This window comes from Mesoplodon densirostris, chromosome 2 (assembly GCF_025265405.1).
Source record: "Mesoplodon densirostris isolate mMesDen1 chromosome 2, mMesDen1 primary haplotype, whole genome shotgun sequence".
NCBI lineage: Eukaryota > Metazoa > Chordata > Mammalia > Artiodactyla > Ziphiidae > Mesoplodon > Mesoplodon densirostris.
The window spans coordinates 108,119,006-108,134,239 of NC_082662.1; the positions used below are offsets into that span (position 1 = coordinate 108,119,006).

The 15,234-nt window shown below is 45.7% G+C and overlaps 1 protein-coding gene across 1 annotated transcript in view; it reads right to left on the minus strand.

Annotated features, from left to right (window-relative positions):
- Nucleotides 1-509: 509 nt before the first annotated feature.
- The window catches only part of NOTCH2 (notch receptor 2), a 184,552-nt gene continuing 169,827 nt past the window's right edge, over nucleotides 510-15,234 (minus strand). The window contains exons 25-34 of the mRNA XM_060090369.1: nucleotides 14,298-14,803; nucleotides 12,592-12,939; nucleotides 11,598-11,740; nucleotides 11,185-11,395; nucleotides 10,640-10,736; nucleotides 8,993-9,161; nucleotides 8,094-8,395; nucleotides 7,142-7,289; nucleotides 6,047-6,144; nucleotides 510-5,116 (exon numbers count right to left, since the gene is read on the minus strand). Coding sequence (XP_059946352.1) covers nucleotides 3,728-5,116; nucleotides 6,047-6,144; nucleotides 7,142-7,289; nucleotides 8,094-8,395; nucleotides 8,993-9,161; nucleotides 10,640-10,736; nucleotides 11,185-11,395; nucleotides 11,598-11,740; nucleotides 12,592-12,939; nucleotides 14,298-14,803 — 3,411 coding nt within the window. The 3' untranslated portion in view covers nucleotides 510-3,727. The remainder of the gene's footprint in view (nucleotides 5,117-6,046; nucleotides 6,145-7,141; nucleotides 7,290-8,093; nucleotides 8,396-8,992; nucleotides 9,162-10,639; nucleotides 10,737-11,184; nucleotides 11,396-11,597; nucleotides 11,741-12,591; nucleotides 12,940-14,297; nucleotides 14,804-15,234) is intronic.

Below are 15,234 nucleotides of genomic sequence, written 5' to 3' on the forward strand. Positions count from 1 at the left end.
TCAATGTCAAGTATTTGTGTTCAAACATCTCACTGATTGACAAGTAAATGTATGAATGAACTTGGTAACATCCATTTATGCAAAATAATATTATATAGCTGTATATTTTAACTCTATACAAAATTTAAAGAGGAATAATATTGGAAACTAATGGTTTAGTTAATAGCACCATTGGTTTTATTAGTTATATCCCAAATCCCAATTCTGGCTTTAGCAAATATTCTACATTTCCACTGGAAGGCACTTTGTCCTGAGCCATTGTCCATTTGTCACCAGTTAGTGAACAGAGAAGTAACTCAATCTTGTGATGCTTCCTATCTGGCAGAAGCTTTCTCCTCAAAAGCATTTATTTATTCTCTGCCTGGTGAAAGAAAAAAAGACTAGTGCTAGGCTCCGTGGGATTCAGAATGAGAAGAAAATGTTTTCTCTCTCAGCAAATTATGACATCATAAGGTAAATCATTGCAAGACCAGCGATGCAAGAATGGAAAATAAAAACTGCAGTGCCCATTGAGCTTGACATGTAACGTTTTTTATTTTGTGATAAAAATGCTTCCATATAAATTTCATCTTAACTACTTTCAGAATGAAACTTTGAAAATTAAAAACAAATTGTGCATTTTCCTTACTATGTATAGTCAGGAATATGCAGTCATTTTACTGGTTATGGGTTTCTCATACAAACAGATATCGTATCACTTTTATGAGAAATTTACACAAGGAAGAAGCCACAGTACCAAGCAGTTATGAATGGGAGCCTCAGGGCATATAAACTTGTCCTCTCAAACAGTCATTATACATTCAGTATATTAGTTAAGGCCAAAATCCCCAAACAACCTTCCAACAGAACATTACACCTTTGGTTCTTTTTTATGCAAGAATTATGAACTAGCAAATTTAATAATAAGATGATATAATGGACTTGCGCATCATAGCTGACTGCTTACATAAAATCTTTAGCTCTCAGTCTCTCTTTCCTTCAAACCTCTCCCTCCCTCAGCAACATGTAAGTCAGAAAATGACACTTAATACAAAAGAAACAAATAAAAAACATATCCCCAAAGGCAGACAGAAGAGGAATCAAAGGAAGAATTTATAAAGATAAAACAAAAATGTGGGGGGCACAAAGGGTGACCTATACCTGGCATAAAAGTTGTATCCCATACAAACTTAGTCTCCAATTCAGCACCCATGTGAGAAAGTGATTCTCCACCTTACCTTCTCTTTTACTAGGCACTATACAACTGAAGTGTTCTTACAATCTAAGCAATTGATAAATGCTGGAAAGGCAGTGTCTTCCTCATCACTGAAGCCTGTTGTCTTTAATGGCAGCTTTCACATTCATTTCCCCAAAACCCACAGAGGAATAAGCAAGTTAGGCCTACAGTGTGCCTGTGGATGGAGGAGGCTACAAGGGATCAAGCTACTGGATCAGAGGTTGACACTTTGAGGAAGAGGGGCTGGAATGGGATGACGGAGAAGTGCAGATGTGTGGGGTCCATAGTGATCCATGTAGATAGGTTCTCCCCACCTGTGAATCAACAAATGGGTCCAAGGATAAAGAGTCACCATTTAGAATGATAAAATACTACATACTATGAAAGGGGCTGGTAGAGTTGCCATGTGAGAGAATAAAATACAAATGAACAATCTGCTTATATCAGGGAAAAACAAAATATTTTTTTAATTCAATGAACTTGGGCAGGACTGGGAAAATCCTTTGTACAGTTCCATGCGAACAGACACACAGGGTTTCCATACGAAGTCACAGACAGATAAATCAGGTAAATGGGAAGAACTGATGAATACTCCCAGGCAAGGCAGGAATGAAAACTATCAAAACCAACACGGAGTAGGCAGACCACCTATTAATATCTACAAAATGTCCCCAGAAGAACTAATTTTCCATGTGTCATGACATCATAGCACCGGGCAGAAGTAACAGTGTGGAGACAGGACCAGTTGTTAGCTGACTCAGGGAGAAGAGGAAGAGAAGTATTTTTCTCCTCTTCCTAGTGTTGGCTAGAATGCTTCGTCCTTGACAGAGGGTCAAAAAAGTTGCCAACACCACAAATACAGGAAGCAGACTCAGGTGAGATACAATCACAATCTGAACATGAGGATGACAAGACAGTGAGTCTGTAATTGTCCATTATCATCTAGAAGGTGACTCTATGAAAGGAAAATGTCCCTGATAAGTGTCCACATTAGTTCCCTAACAGAGAATCTCATGATGGATTGAAAGGAAAAGAAATGGTAGCAAAAAATAGCAAAGGCTACCTCATAGTTCCTCCCCTTCCAACCTTCTTGTAAGCCAACATTCTATTTCCCACACTCGAACAAAGAAAACCCACTGTTCAGTGAGAACCTACTGGGTGCACCAGTAATCAGACCCCACAGTATGGAGGGAAGCTGGGTGAAGGGGCCTGGGCTCAGAAGGAACATCAGGAAGTAGAGACTACGGCCATCTGACTAGGGGAAGACGACTGTCACAGGGGGCCCTTGAGTGGAGGAAATTTCACTTCTGAACAGTGAGGGAATATTGTTTGAGACATTTGCTTCTTGGAGATATGTGGAGGGGAAGGCTCAACAGCTAAGATGATCTTCATCTGCTGGATGTGTGAGTGAAGCAGGCCGAGCGTTCTAATATCAGGGAACAAATGTGTTTCACACTGGCAGTCAATGGAATGCTTGGCAGGGATGGGTCAGTGAGTAACCACTCCTTGCATGAGTTACCTTATCTCTTGGTCATTCCAACATTCCAAACCTTTGTCTGTTTGGGTTTTTAAAGGGCTCATATTACCTACACTGCCAAGGATAAACCTTCACACTTACTAGGCCCACAAATGGAAAAAACAACAGATTCTTACTCTTCTACCTGGTAAGGTTTGTAGGAATCCTGTATGCAGGCAAGAGAATTCAGGGGCAGCCTCTTGAAGGGGGTTCTGGTCCCCTAAATGGGTTCAAAGAAAAATATTTTGCTCCCCTTCTTCTTTTAGGAATGATATTATGTAGGAGAATGCACTATGTCCATTTTCTAAAGAAACATACTTGAAAGTTTTCTGCTGAGAACCATAAAAGTAAACCCCGTGAGACTCCTAGGGACACTGGGAAAACAGGAGGGGAAAAGAAGGCTGCAGGTGCTTTCCAGAGCAGGAATGATTAAAAGCACAAAGGTCCTGCCCTATAACATGCAGGTGGGTTTCCAGCCACAGAGAGGTGCAACAATTACAGCACCAAGTGAAGTCAAAAGACTTTCCAAGGATGAGAATATAAGATAGGTCAACACCGGCAGAATTCCAGGGCACAATTCCCAATAGGACTCTACTATAGAATCTTCTCATGGATATAGCAATAGCCCCCAAGGCTGAAAATACAGTCCAAGCTGCAAGAATGTCTGCAACAGGCATCAATCTTGTTGCCCACACTGAAGAGAGGAAACACGGTCCCAAGTCTTGTATTCATCTTGCAATTCCACGAACCTGGGCGTGATGGGCAAGAGATTACAAGGAGCCTTGTCCCTTCCCTGCTCCCAAAACCCTGCAGATACACAGCGAAGCTAAGAAAATTGCTTCCTTTGCATCATCTACAAGATAAGAGCATCTCCTCTCCCCTGCCTCCGGAAGCTGGTTCCAGAGATTTCTTCATTTCTCTCCCGGACGACCTTCATTTGCTCCTCAGCAGCATTTACGATAGGAGTTCTGTCCCTATGCTGGAGGCAGAGTGTTTCATGCATAGACCTGCATGTTGCTGCGTGGCGGCTCAGACATGTGTGCCCCAGGTCCCCGCTGGCCTCCTCCAGCACCCCCAGGAGTGGGGCTGGTGGTCACATCTGACCAGTCAGAAGCAGAGTGGGGGGATGAACTTGACCACTGGTCAGGAGACTCTGGGGATGGTGTCAGGTAGGGATGCTCACCCTGGAGGTGACCACTGTGACTGGGCGTTCTCTCAGCAGCATTGGAGGAAGCATAGCTATGCTGTGAAGGGGGTGTGGGATACTTGCCCACAGAGGCTGGAAAGGGATGGTAGGCTGGGAGAATGGTCTGAGCAACCTGCCCATCCTGCTGGGGCATCATGGCAGTGGGGAAAGCCATACTGGGCAAACGAGCCATTTCTGGAATCTGATACATGGTGGGCAGGGTGCCTGCAACAGCTGGAGGGCAGCTGGATGGAGGCTGGGCAGCCCCGGCTGGTTGGGCAATGCTGCCTTTGGGGATTAGCTGGAAAGTCACGATGGGGGGCAAGGGCTCTCGAGGGGCAGGTAAATGCTTCCCTTCAGGCGGCCTGCTCTGGGGAGTTATGCCAGGGTGAGTGCCCTCAGCTGGAGCCAGGACCATACCAAACATCTCGTTGTACTGGGTCTCATTCACCTCCACACGGTTCATCCAGTCCGCTGGGACAGTGACTGGATGTAGCCTACCCAAGCTCCCCGCACTGCCACTGCCTGGGGGAACAATGTGGTGGTGTGACAGCAGCTGGCTCACTGAGGGAAGCACAGTGTTGGCCCCGTGAGCCAAGGGCTGCATCTCATGAAGGTTAGAGAAAGACAGTGCATGCTGTGCATGGACTGGGGCAGGGGGGGCAGCAGTGGCCAACACAGGGTTGGGTGAGGCCTGTAAGATTCCGGGGGATGTAATCATCGGAGAGGATGTGGTATCAGAAACGTATGTGTGAGGAGATTCTAGGGAATCGACGGGGGACAGAGTCACTGAGCTCTCAGACAACTGGCCCTTGTCACTCAGAGACTTCTTCCTCCTACTCCCCTTGGCATCCTTGGCCTCCTTGGCAAGGTTAGGGAGGCTACAGGGCACAACACTCTTGGCATTGGGCCGTCTAGACTTCTTGCCCATCGGGGTGTGCTTCAGACTGAGAAAAGATCTGTTGGGTCCACAGATGACAGGTGAGAGAGCAGAAGTCAGCACGGTGCCTGGAGGGCTCGGGGTCACATTGTACTCATCCAGCAGGCGCACAATGTCATGGTGCATGCGGTCCCGAGCCACGTCCCGGGGAAGACGATCCATGTGGTCTGTGATGTCCCGATTGGCAAAATGGTCTAACAGGATCTTGGCTGCTTCGTAGCTCCCCTCCCGGGCAGCAAGAAACAGAGGGGTCTCTTCCTACAGAAAAGGCCCACACAGAGCACATTTTAATAACACTCTTGAGAATACAGCAGTGTTTCTCAATCTGTTTGTTATCATCCCTTTAGACACGTTTTCCTAACTTCCTTCCCGCATGAAATTTTAATATCACAGATAAAGTGTATAACTACCTACGTACTGAATGGATATCTGTACTTTATACATAAAGAAAGTTAAGATTATTTTACCCCACCCCAAGAAGCAATTTTGCCCCATTGGGTGCTACATCTCCTTAGTGGGGAACATGTGAGATAAAGCATGTCCCCAAGCCAGAAATTCACTTAAAAGAGCACTGAGCTTATCAAAATAGGGTTCTAAAAGGAATAACAGGTAGAAATAAGAAAGGTATGAGGGGAAGAACCTAAAGCATTTATAGAACTGGGAAAAATAAGGGAAAGTAAAAGAAAGAAGAGACAAAACATCTGAGAGAAAGAACTAACATAAGGGAAAAGAGGAAATTAATGAGAGAAGATAAGATGAGCAAGAGAGGGGAAACATGACATAAAACTCAGAGGAAGAAAAGCAAACAGGAAAATATCATGGTGCCCAAGAACAGGGGGGAAAAGTATCAAGAAAACAAATAAGAACAAACAAGTGAAAAGGAAGTGAGTGTGAACAGAACGAAGACCAGGCGAAAGGGAAATGTCAAAGAAGAGAAAGGCAGAAAAGGCTACACCAAAGTTATTGACAGGAGAGCCTGATGCAGACTGAGTACTGAGTAGGCGGAGGGTCAATCCTGACACTTCCCTGGTTAAGCCCAATACAAGCACTCCAGCTCTCTGGACCAAGTTCCAATCTGCTTCCATCTTTGTCTATCCTTATCAAAAGAGGAGCTACAGGAGAAAAGCGAAGGCCTTATAATCTGAGGCACTGCTATGCTTGCCCCCCAGCTCAGAGCCCAGACTGTACCTTGTTGTCCTGCATGTCTCGGTTGGCCCCATTTTTCAACAGCAAAAGGGTCGCCTCCACATTATTCACAGCAGCTGCCCAGTGAAGAGCAGATTTTCCTGCAGGAAAAAAACATTTTTAGGGCTTCCCTGGTGGTGCAGCGGTTAAGAATCCTCCTGCCAACGCAGGGGACACGGGTTCGAGCCCTGGTCCGGGAAGATCCCACATGCCGCAGAGCAACTAAGCCCGTGCGCCACAACTACTGAGCCTGCGCTCTAGAGCCCGTGAGCCACAACTACTGAAGCCCGCACGTCTAGAGCCCGTGCTCTGCAACAAGAGAAGCCACTGCAATGAAAAGCCCGTGCACCCGCTCGCTGCAACTAGAGAAAGCCCACGTGCAGCAACAAAGACCCAACGCAGCCAAAAATAAAAATAAATTAAATTAAATTAAAAACAAACAAAACATTTTTATAAGCAGACACAGCAGAAAGACATGTCCTACTCCTACTACTGGGAAGCATCAGGATTTGTACAAGGAAACCTTGAACTTCTCAGACAACAGTTGGAAGCCAGTTCTCTCTGGGGGCCCATAGGAAAAACCCAAGTATTATCTTCATTTTCCTCTATTCTAGAAATACTTCAGTACAGGCTGCTTAGCCTCCAGAAGACCTCTAAGTAAAAGGATCATCTGTCTATGGTACCACATCCCTCACATGGCAGAATCTACCCTGTCACACACTGAAGACAATAACCTACTTATTTATTACATGCCAGAATGCATAGTTAGAATATCTCACAACCCTCACCTCCACAATGAAGTTGGCTCTCACATCCTCATATCAAGAGTGGTGTGCCTGGGAACGTACACAGGGAAACCTTCCCTAGACCTGCTTTGAGATCTGAGAACCCTCACTAAAAGTCCCTTCCCAGCTTCATCTATGGACCTCCCACTGTCTCAGATCTCTGAACTCAATATGGTAAAAGGAAGAATGGATGACTGAATGAATCTTCAGTGGATTCGGATCTGGGACAGCTCATTAAGGACCTTGCAACAATCTTCCTCCTTAGAGGCTTGCTTTGCAGGTAGGAATCTGGATCCCTGCTTCTCATCCCTACCGTGGTCGTCCACTGCATTCACATCTGCTTGGCAGTTGATCAGCTCTGCCACCATTCCCTCCACAGCTAGGCGGGCAGCCAGGATCAGGGGTGTAGTGCCATCATTCATCCTGGCATCTAGATCAGTTACTCGGTTGCGGATCAGTATCTAGAACACGAGAAAGTACAGAAAAGAGAGTCACCTGGATACAAAAAATAATGAAGCTAAGATAAGAAATAACAGCATCAGAGCTGAGGCTACACTGTAAGTCCCTGGAGTACAGGGAATGTCTTGCTATCTTTGTGCCCATGGTTCTACCATGGTCAGTCAATAAATATTTGTTGAATGAATGAATGAAGGAGTAAACGGATGAATGAAAATACAAACAAATAGGTGCTCAAGCTTTACAATGGCTATGTAAACTAATGTACTTCTACTTTCTAAAGAAAAAAGAGGGATGTGGGAAAATACCACAACCTCAGTTATGGTGTATAGGTTAGGATGATACAGCATGCCTCCAATTTCCTCATAAGGGTAGAATAATAGGGCATCAGGTATACATTATACAAGAAACCCACCAAGGAGCAGCTGGAAGCCCATATGGTCAGATATATCTAGAGGGAGAAGCTGACACTAGTCAGAGGCTTCATAACAGGTATCACTCCCGTCTGATCTTTTCATCTGGGAGGCATTTTGCCACGTCAGAAACAAAACAAAGCTAAGCAGTGATTAACAATCAGAAGACTGGTGTTATCTGCTGTTGGCTCTATTATTTCCTGGCTGTAAATAGTCAAGTCTGTTTGCCTGCCTCCCCTTTCCTGCTTTCCCTTTTCCTTTCCAGCAAGCAGGACTCTTATCATCTGCCTTATTCTCTCAAAGAATCATTGAACAAATGTAATGGGATATTAAGTGCCTTAATAAAGGGAAAATATACTAGATCCATAAGGAACCAACTCTTTACATGTTCTTTACCTGGAAGACACCTTGGGCATCAGCTGCCACTGCAGCATGGAGAGGGCAGCGGCCCATGTTGTCCTGGGCATTGGCGTCTGCACCTGCATCCAGGAGGCGCTTGGCAGCATCGGCCCTCGAGTAGCGGGCTGCAAGATGCAGGGCCATCTCACCAGTCCGGTCTGTCTGGGCTTGGAGGCTGGCACCCTGGTAGACCAAGTCTGTGATGATGTTGGCGGAAGAGTCCTCTGCATCTTCATCTTCATCACTCATATCTGAGCTGCCTCCTCGGAGAGAAGCCAGCATCAGTGGGGTGCACCCATCTAGAGGAAAGGAAAATTCCAAAAGGTATTCGAGGAGGGGAAGGACATTAATATTCAATTAACCCTATTGTTGTTCAATGTGAAGAAAATTATTCTTTTGTGAAAAAACTCTGTGATTCTTGTCGTAATTGGCAATTGACTTTTCCTTGATAATATCCTTTCTGTAAAGAGCAGCTGTTCTCTACGTTAAATAAGCTTTCCTGTTCAAGTTCCTAAGTGCTATGTTATTTTAAATTGGACAACTTTTTAAAATATCCAGTATTAATAAACTATGTGCACTAAGGTACGAACTAAACCAATTCTCTATCCCTCTGCTTTGGAATATTATGTTTTTGTCCTACTAAAATCAATCCCAAATAATCAGCCTGTTTGCTGTCGAGCATGCTGTATGTGAAGCAATGTGAAATCTTCCCTCTTTTCTCATATAAATTCATAATTTCTGCAAGCCTGTGTTCCTTAAACATTCATTTCCTCAAGCTGATTTCCAATCTGTGAAATCAGAAGGGAGCATATCACCAAGTGGGACAAACACAGGGATAAGGTGGAAGCCAGGGCAGGCATACGCAACGAAAAAGGGGAGGCTTTGCAGGTGCTGACCTGGGCCGCGGACGTTCACGTCCAGCACATCAACCTCCTGCTCTGCCTGTGGAGGAGTGAGAGCCAACGATGGTGTCCTACGGATATCTGCAGCTTCAAGGTGCTGCTGTGTCCACGGCCGTCGATCGATGGGATCATCTTCTTCCGAGAGTAAAGCCTCATCTTCAGCCTGAAAGGAGAAGACAACTCTCCCTATCAATCTGGCCCACGCCAGGAGCTGCAGACAAGGAGCTAGTCCAGAGTCTCCCATCACTTCTAATCTCCCACCCAGTTTTCTCTGTCCTCCTATCTAACCTTCCACATTATTATCCACATTGGCTTCCTACTGCTCTCATGATGTGGTTCCTGTTTACCTCTCCTGCATCATCTGTACAACTCTCCTAACCTCCCCAATCCCATACTCTAGGCTTCAGCCTTACTACGTCACCTATATTACCTACCTAACATGCCATCTACAGATCCCCAAAGTACCATTTTCCTGCTTCTGGGCTTTTGACTATGTTGTTCCTTCAGCCTGCCATGGTCTCTCCCAATTCTTTGTCTGACTAACTCCTGTCTACCCTTCAAATAGACAGTAGACTCTAATTCCTCTTGTTGGTCCTAAAGAGCATCCTCTGCTCACTCTTCTTAACTGAGCATGTGTTAAGTATTTACATGGCACTCCATGACAGTTTCTACTGCTACCTGAAAGGTTCCTCACAATAGGGAACAAGCCTTGCTCAAGGTTGTCTCCCTGTACCTTGTATTTATCCCAGTGCCCAGCACAGAGCAAGCATTCAGGAAGTATTTATTGAATAATAATATTATTATTATAATTTTAAAACCAGCTGCCCTTTATGAAGTATTTAGTATGTGACAGAAACTAGGTAAGGCAATTTACACGTATTGCTGTATTTAATCCACACAACAACTCATAGAGAAAAGAATTATTATTATTTTCCTTATCTTACAGATTAAGGTAATTAAATACAAAGAGGTTAGGTGATGTGCCAGAGTTTTGGACTTGGATCCAGTGCTGACTATAGCTAAAGCAACGTTCTTAACCATCATGGTGTACTTCATGCCTGTATTCCTCAAGCATTTATTTCCTCAAGCTGATTTAGACTATCCTTGGGATACATGCATATCCCAGACCTGTATATCTATGGGTGAATGGTCTCCTTTTTCATGTCAGACTCGGCCCAATGTACCTCTGACTTCTATACGGCTTTAGTTTCCAGGGCTCAAGCTCTGAAGCCTCCGAACTCAGTGGTCTTTGGCTCTCTTCCATTGATTAGTTCCACCTTCCCTTCCAGAAGGAGAAGTACCCAGAGAGGATAAGGGAGAGATCTAGCCATGAAGGAAATTGCTATTTACACACAGTAGTCCTTATTCAAGTACCATCAGCATGACACTTGAGGAAGGAAGCATGTTTGTTTTATTATTTTTAAAGAGTTCTTTTTGAAAAACTTACACAGGTAACCCAAGGCCATCAGTGACCTAAAGATTCCTGCTTTTTCAGACAACCTAGGATAGCCTCTGCCTGGGCAACATGTAAAGAATATCACCCTTTTCTCCCATTCATGACACTCTAGATACCAAAGGACAGAAATATGAAATGTGAGCAGATAGTGGATAACAATGGTGGCTCTACCATGGCTAGCTTACCTTGGCTTTCTTTGGCTGGGGCCCTTCATCATCGACCCAATGTTCACTTGTTCCAGAACCAATTAGGTTAGCCTCCGAGACTTGCACTGAGAGATTTCTGATGTGACAGAATTATGAAGGTGTAAAATAAGAACAGATGTTATATCATAAACAAACACAGAAGTTTTCAATACTTTTTCTACCATCACACACTCTCATGGCTATAGTCAGACTTTCAGGGCCTTCGGCCCAGGAAAAATGGGCAATATTACATCCCATTGCCTGAGGAAATATCCTTTCCTTTCCCACTAATCAAGAGCTGACAACAAAAGTGTGCCTGCCTCATCACAGAAGCTGAGGACCACTGTGATTATATGTACAGAATTGAAGCATCCAGACTCTTTTATTTTCTAGTCACTCAGTAGGCATCCAGAATCATGGTCAAGTGTAATAACACAGCATGGCCAGAGCTCAGAATATAAAATCATGATTCAACAAGATCTAATTTTCCTCTTATCCATGCTCATTATTACTGTGAATGGTAGCTTGTTGGCAGACTCCCTTACTTCAGCCCCACGGCATCCTGTCCCACTGGCTCACGACGTTTGTGATTGCTGGAGTCACGGCGAAGGGTGAAGCCTTCAGGCAGCCAGAGGGAGCCATGCTTACGCTTTCGTTTTGCCATGATAACCCCCAGCAGGATAATAAACAAGACAATAACAACAGCAACAGCAAGTAGATAGATAAGCTGGGTGCGTTTTGGGGTCAGGGATTCACCTGAAAGTGCAGAGAGACAGGGAAAAGTGATGAATGAAACATCCACCTCTCAATATTCCCCCTACATTCCTTTAGAGAACAACTCTGACCTCACCAGCCCTGAGAAATAGAGAGCTGCACATTGTAAACCATGCCTTGCTCTTTCTGCCCGCAAGTGACACCTTTCTCCCCATACTTTCCCCTTAATTCCAGTGCTACTCACTGACAACAGACACAAGAGGGTACGACAGGGTCCCCTGGATGGCGTGAGACGCCAGAAGAGCTGCTGCTGCATCCGTATTCTTGAAGCACTGGTCTGAATCTTGAACACACTGGCGGTTGTCAATTTCCAGGAATACCTGAGAGCTGTGGGAAGCCGAGGGGAAAGAGGTAAAAGGGAAATGGTGAGAAAACGGAAGGGTGTCAGTCCAGGAATCTGAGTTAGATAGAGAGGGTGACATGAGCCTTCTTCCTCACCCTCAGCCTCAGGCTCTCCACCTCTGGTTGCTGCCTCCAGAAAGATCTCAGAAATTAAGATGTTGTCCATCTAGATCCTAAACACTAATTCTCACTTGGAAGATGTCTCGCTATCCTTGGTTTGGCTGAGTCTAAGCATTCTGACTTAGGCAACATAAGACAAAATGAGAAAATGGGGTGAAGCTGTCTTTGGTGGGCTTCTCCTACCCGTTCCAACGTACTCAACGGTACATAGAGCCACTCTAAAAATACACTCCTGCCCCGTGTTTTTGTTCCTTACTCTCCTTTGTCTCTGCATCTGTACTTCAGTTAGCTATCGAATTGAACACTGTGAGATATACTAACAACGTGGTGTGTGAATGACAGAACGTATGCAGAACATCACTACTGTCAAAGAGACATAAATGAAGGGCCTTGAAAAGAAGGCCAGGATTAATACGAAGAGGAGTCATTACTAGAGGGATTTAAGGTAACTCTGGCAAACGGTTAGAGATTCTAGCACTTGAGGAGGCCATCCTGACATCCTGCCCCCCACTTGCTCCAGCCCACTTTTCAGGATCCCAAAATCAAGGCAAACCTTTAGCACTAACGGTAAATACTGGGTTCATGGGCTTGTGTTACTTGGTTGGCTGTTCTTTTTTGGACCTTTCATTTTTATAGGTGCAGTTATGACTTCTGTGTATCAAAGTGCTCAGCTTGATAAAATTAAGCTTTAAGAAGTTCAGAAATTAAAAACTTACCCAGCCACTTCCTGTTCTTGATCGCCAGGAAGGGACCTGCGCGTCAATCTCTGCTTCTTCATGGCAGCTGACTTTTCACCATAATAGGGGTAGACCATGAGGTCCCCCTGGGCATCCCGTTTGATGCGTAGGTTGGTGTGGAGCAGGGTGCCCAGTGCCCGCAAGAAGCTGCGAGCATCCTGGAGCAGTTGTTCAGGTGGCATCAGCACCACAATTACCAGGGTACCCTCTGCCAGGTTCTCTGGCCGGTCAGCAGCACAGTCTAGCCCATCCCAGCCACACTCCTCACTGTTGCATCCCTGGTCACAATGGTTGTCTTTGAAGTGGTCTGCACAGTATTTGTCATATCTAGGCAGGGGGAGGCAGAGGAGGAAGAGAACAAGGTAAGGGTCTCAGACCAGACTGGAGCTCTATTTGGTTTCCCCTTGGAACTAATGTGGATTTTCCTACCCATTTTCTATGGCTCAGATTAAATCCCGAATGTCCCATGAAGCCTTCTGTGACTCTCCTATCCCTGTCTTCTTGGAGTATGTATAGTCTATACCCCTTAGTGTCAGTGAGTGCTCTCTGAATGAGAAACAAAACTCACTACACTCGTGGGCCCCCAGGCAGCTCATAATCTTGTTAAATCAGATTTGTAAACAAATCTGGAACAAAAATCTACTTGGTTCATGCTTCCTTTATTTATTTTTTTATCCATTGCCTCTAGGCTTTCAGAAGTAAAACATGACTCTAGAGAGTGCTTCCAGAAACTGGATAGTAGCCCTGTACCATCAAGAGATGCTGTACAGTGGAGCATGTTGATATGGCCCAATTCTTTTCTAATCAAGATTGAATCCCAGCTCTGGAAGGTATAGATGGGGAGCAGTGTGTCCCACACAGGATACCAGATCTAATTTGTACAGTATCTTTCAAACACTGGGAAAAGGAAATTGAATCCCAAAGCCCAGTGATGCAAAAATCATTTTATTTCCACTCTCCTCTCCTCCCCCACTCCCATCCCTTGATGGTTCCACCACCTAGTACAACTTGTGCCACTCTAGCTCAGTGAGGAGGTCAGGAGTAGCTGTATGTGCTTTGGCAAGTTCTTGAACCTCCTAGGTCTCAGTTCCCTCACCTGTGAAAGGCCATTAACAATACCTATGCCTCACAAGGTTGGTGAAAATTAATCAGAGTTAAACTAAATGGGATGACTAAATGGAAAGTCATTATGTAACCCACAAAGCCCCCTATAACTGCAACAGTGAAGACCTGGAGGGTTAAGTTAGCTAAGCAAGCTTATGCTTCCTGATAAATCTGATGGGAAAACCCTGCCTTAGGGAAAGGAATGGGGCAAATAGAGAGAGGTACAGACCTTTCCATCCATCCTGCAGGCAGGTTATGTGAGAGGCTGCCTGAGAGTGGGTAACAACACTTCCAAAAGTTATTTCCCCCAGGAGGTTGTGAGAGCAGCAGGCGAGGAAGCAGAGACAGGCAGAGAGAGGGCGGTTGTGCAGTGAGCATTCCTGCACCTCTGTCAGCAAGGGAGAGCACAGGGCAGCGTGCGCTGGGACAAGGCTGACACCAGGAAGAAGAGGGCCCCAGGGCACCAGTCCGTAAAGCAGAGGCAGCTTGGGCTGAAGCACTGGAGTGGTTAGGAGCAACAACAAGAAACCAAGGTATGTTAGTGACAGTGTCCCTCAGTTCTGGGGACCCTGGATGCTTACTTGCATGTCTTGCTATTCCTCTGGCATTCAAAGTTGTCAAACAGGCACTCAGCCGTGTTGCACAGCTCATCACACTGGTTGTTGATGTAATCCCAGCAGGGGAGCGGGGAGGAGCAGTTGGCCCAGGGGTTCTCCATGGTGAGGGAACAGTCACCCCCATCCCACTGGCAGGCATGGCTGTTGCAGGCCTCATCGCAGACGCCATCCCGAGCTTTGTCGGCACAATACTGGCTCAGACAGGTGGCAGGAGGGGTGCTGGTGGGAGCTGTGTAGAATTCACAGTGGCTGCCCCAGAATGGCGGAGAACACTTGCAAGAGTAATAAGGAGGCTGGCGCTGAGGGTAGCAGCTGCCCCCGTGCTGGCAGGGGCTACTGGCACAGCCTGAGTCGCAGTCCTGGGGGTTGGGGCAGAAGCAGCGGGGTCCTGAGGCTGTGTGCACACACTGCTCCCCTCTCCTACACTTCACTTGTCCACAGCTGCTCTGGCATCTTGCCCCAGAGAATCCCTGTGGAAATCAGTGAACAAATGAGAATGGCAGGCTGACTCCTGAGGGCATGCCCCATTTTCTCTCCCAATCCCCTCTCTGCCACACCTCTAGGGAAGTAAAGACTAGACCCTTGGCTAAGATCCTTCCATGTAGCCTCCTGGACCAAGTTCTAGGAAGAGACCTCTTCAAGTCAACCTATAGGTTAGGGCTGGCAGTTCCATAGGATGAGTATAGAATTTTCTCACTCTAAGAGCTCAGTTCTAGAAATGAAGTCAACAGTTCGTGGTAGGATAAGAGTCAGGTGACACCGTATCTATTAGCACCTTTCCTAAGCATCATTAGATCACTCATACAGTGACTTTATAGGGGGAAAAACTCACTTCAGAGTATTAGGTATCTAAAAAACTTTCCTATGCCATTTCGTTCTTGGCCTTCTTGCTCAGTCCAGG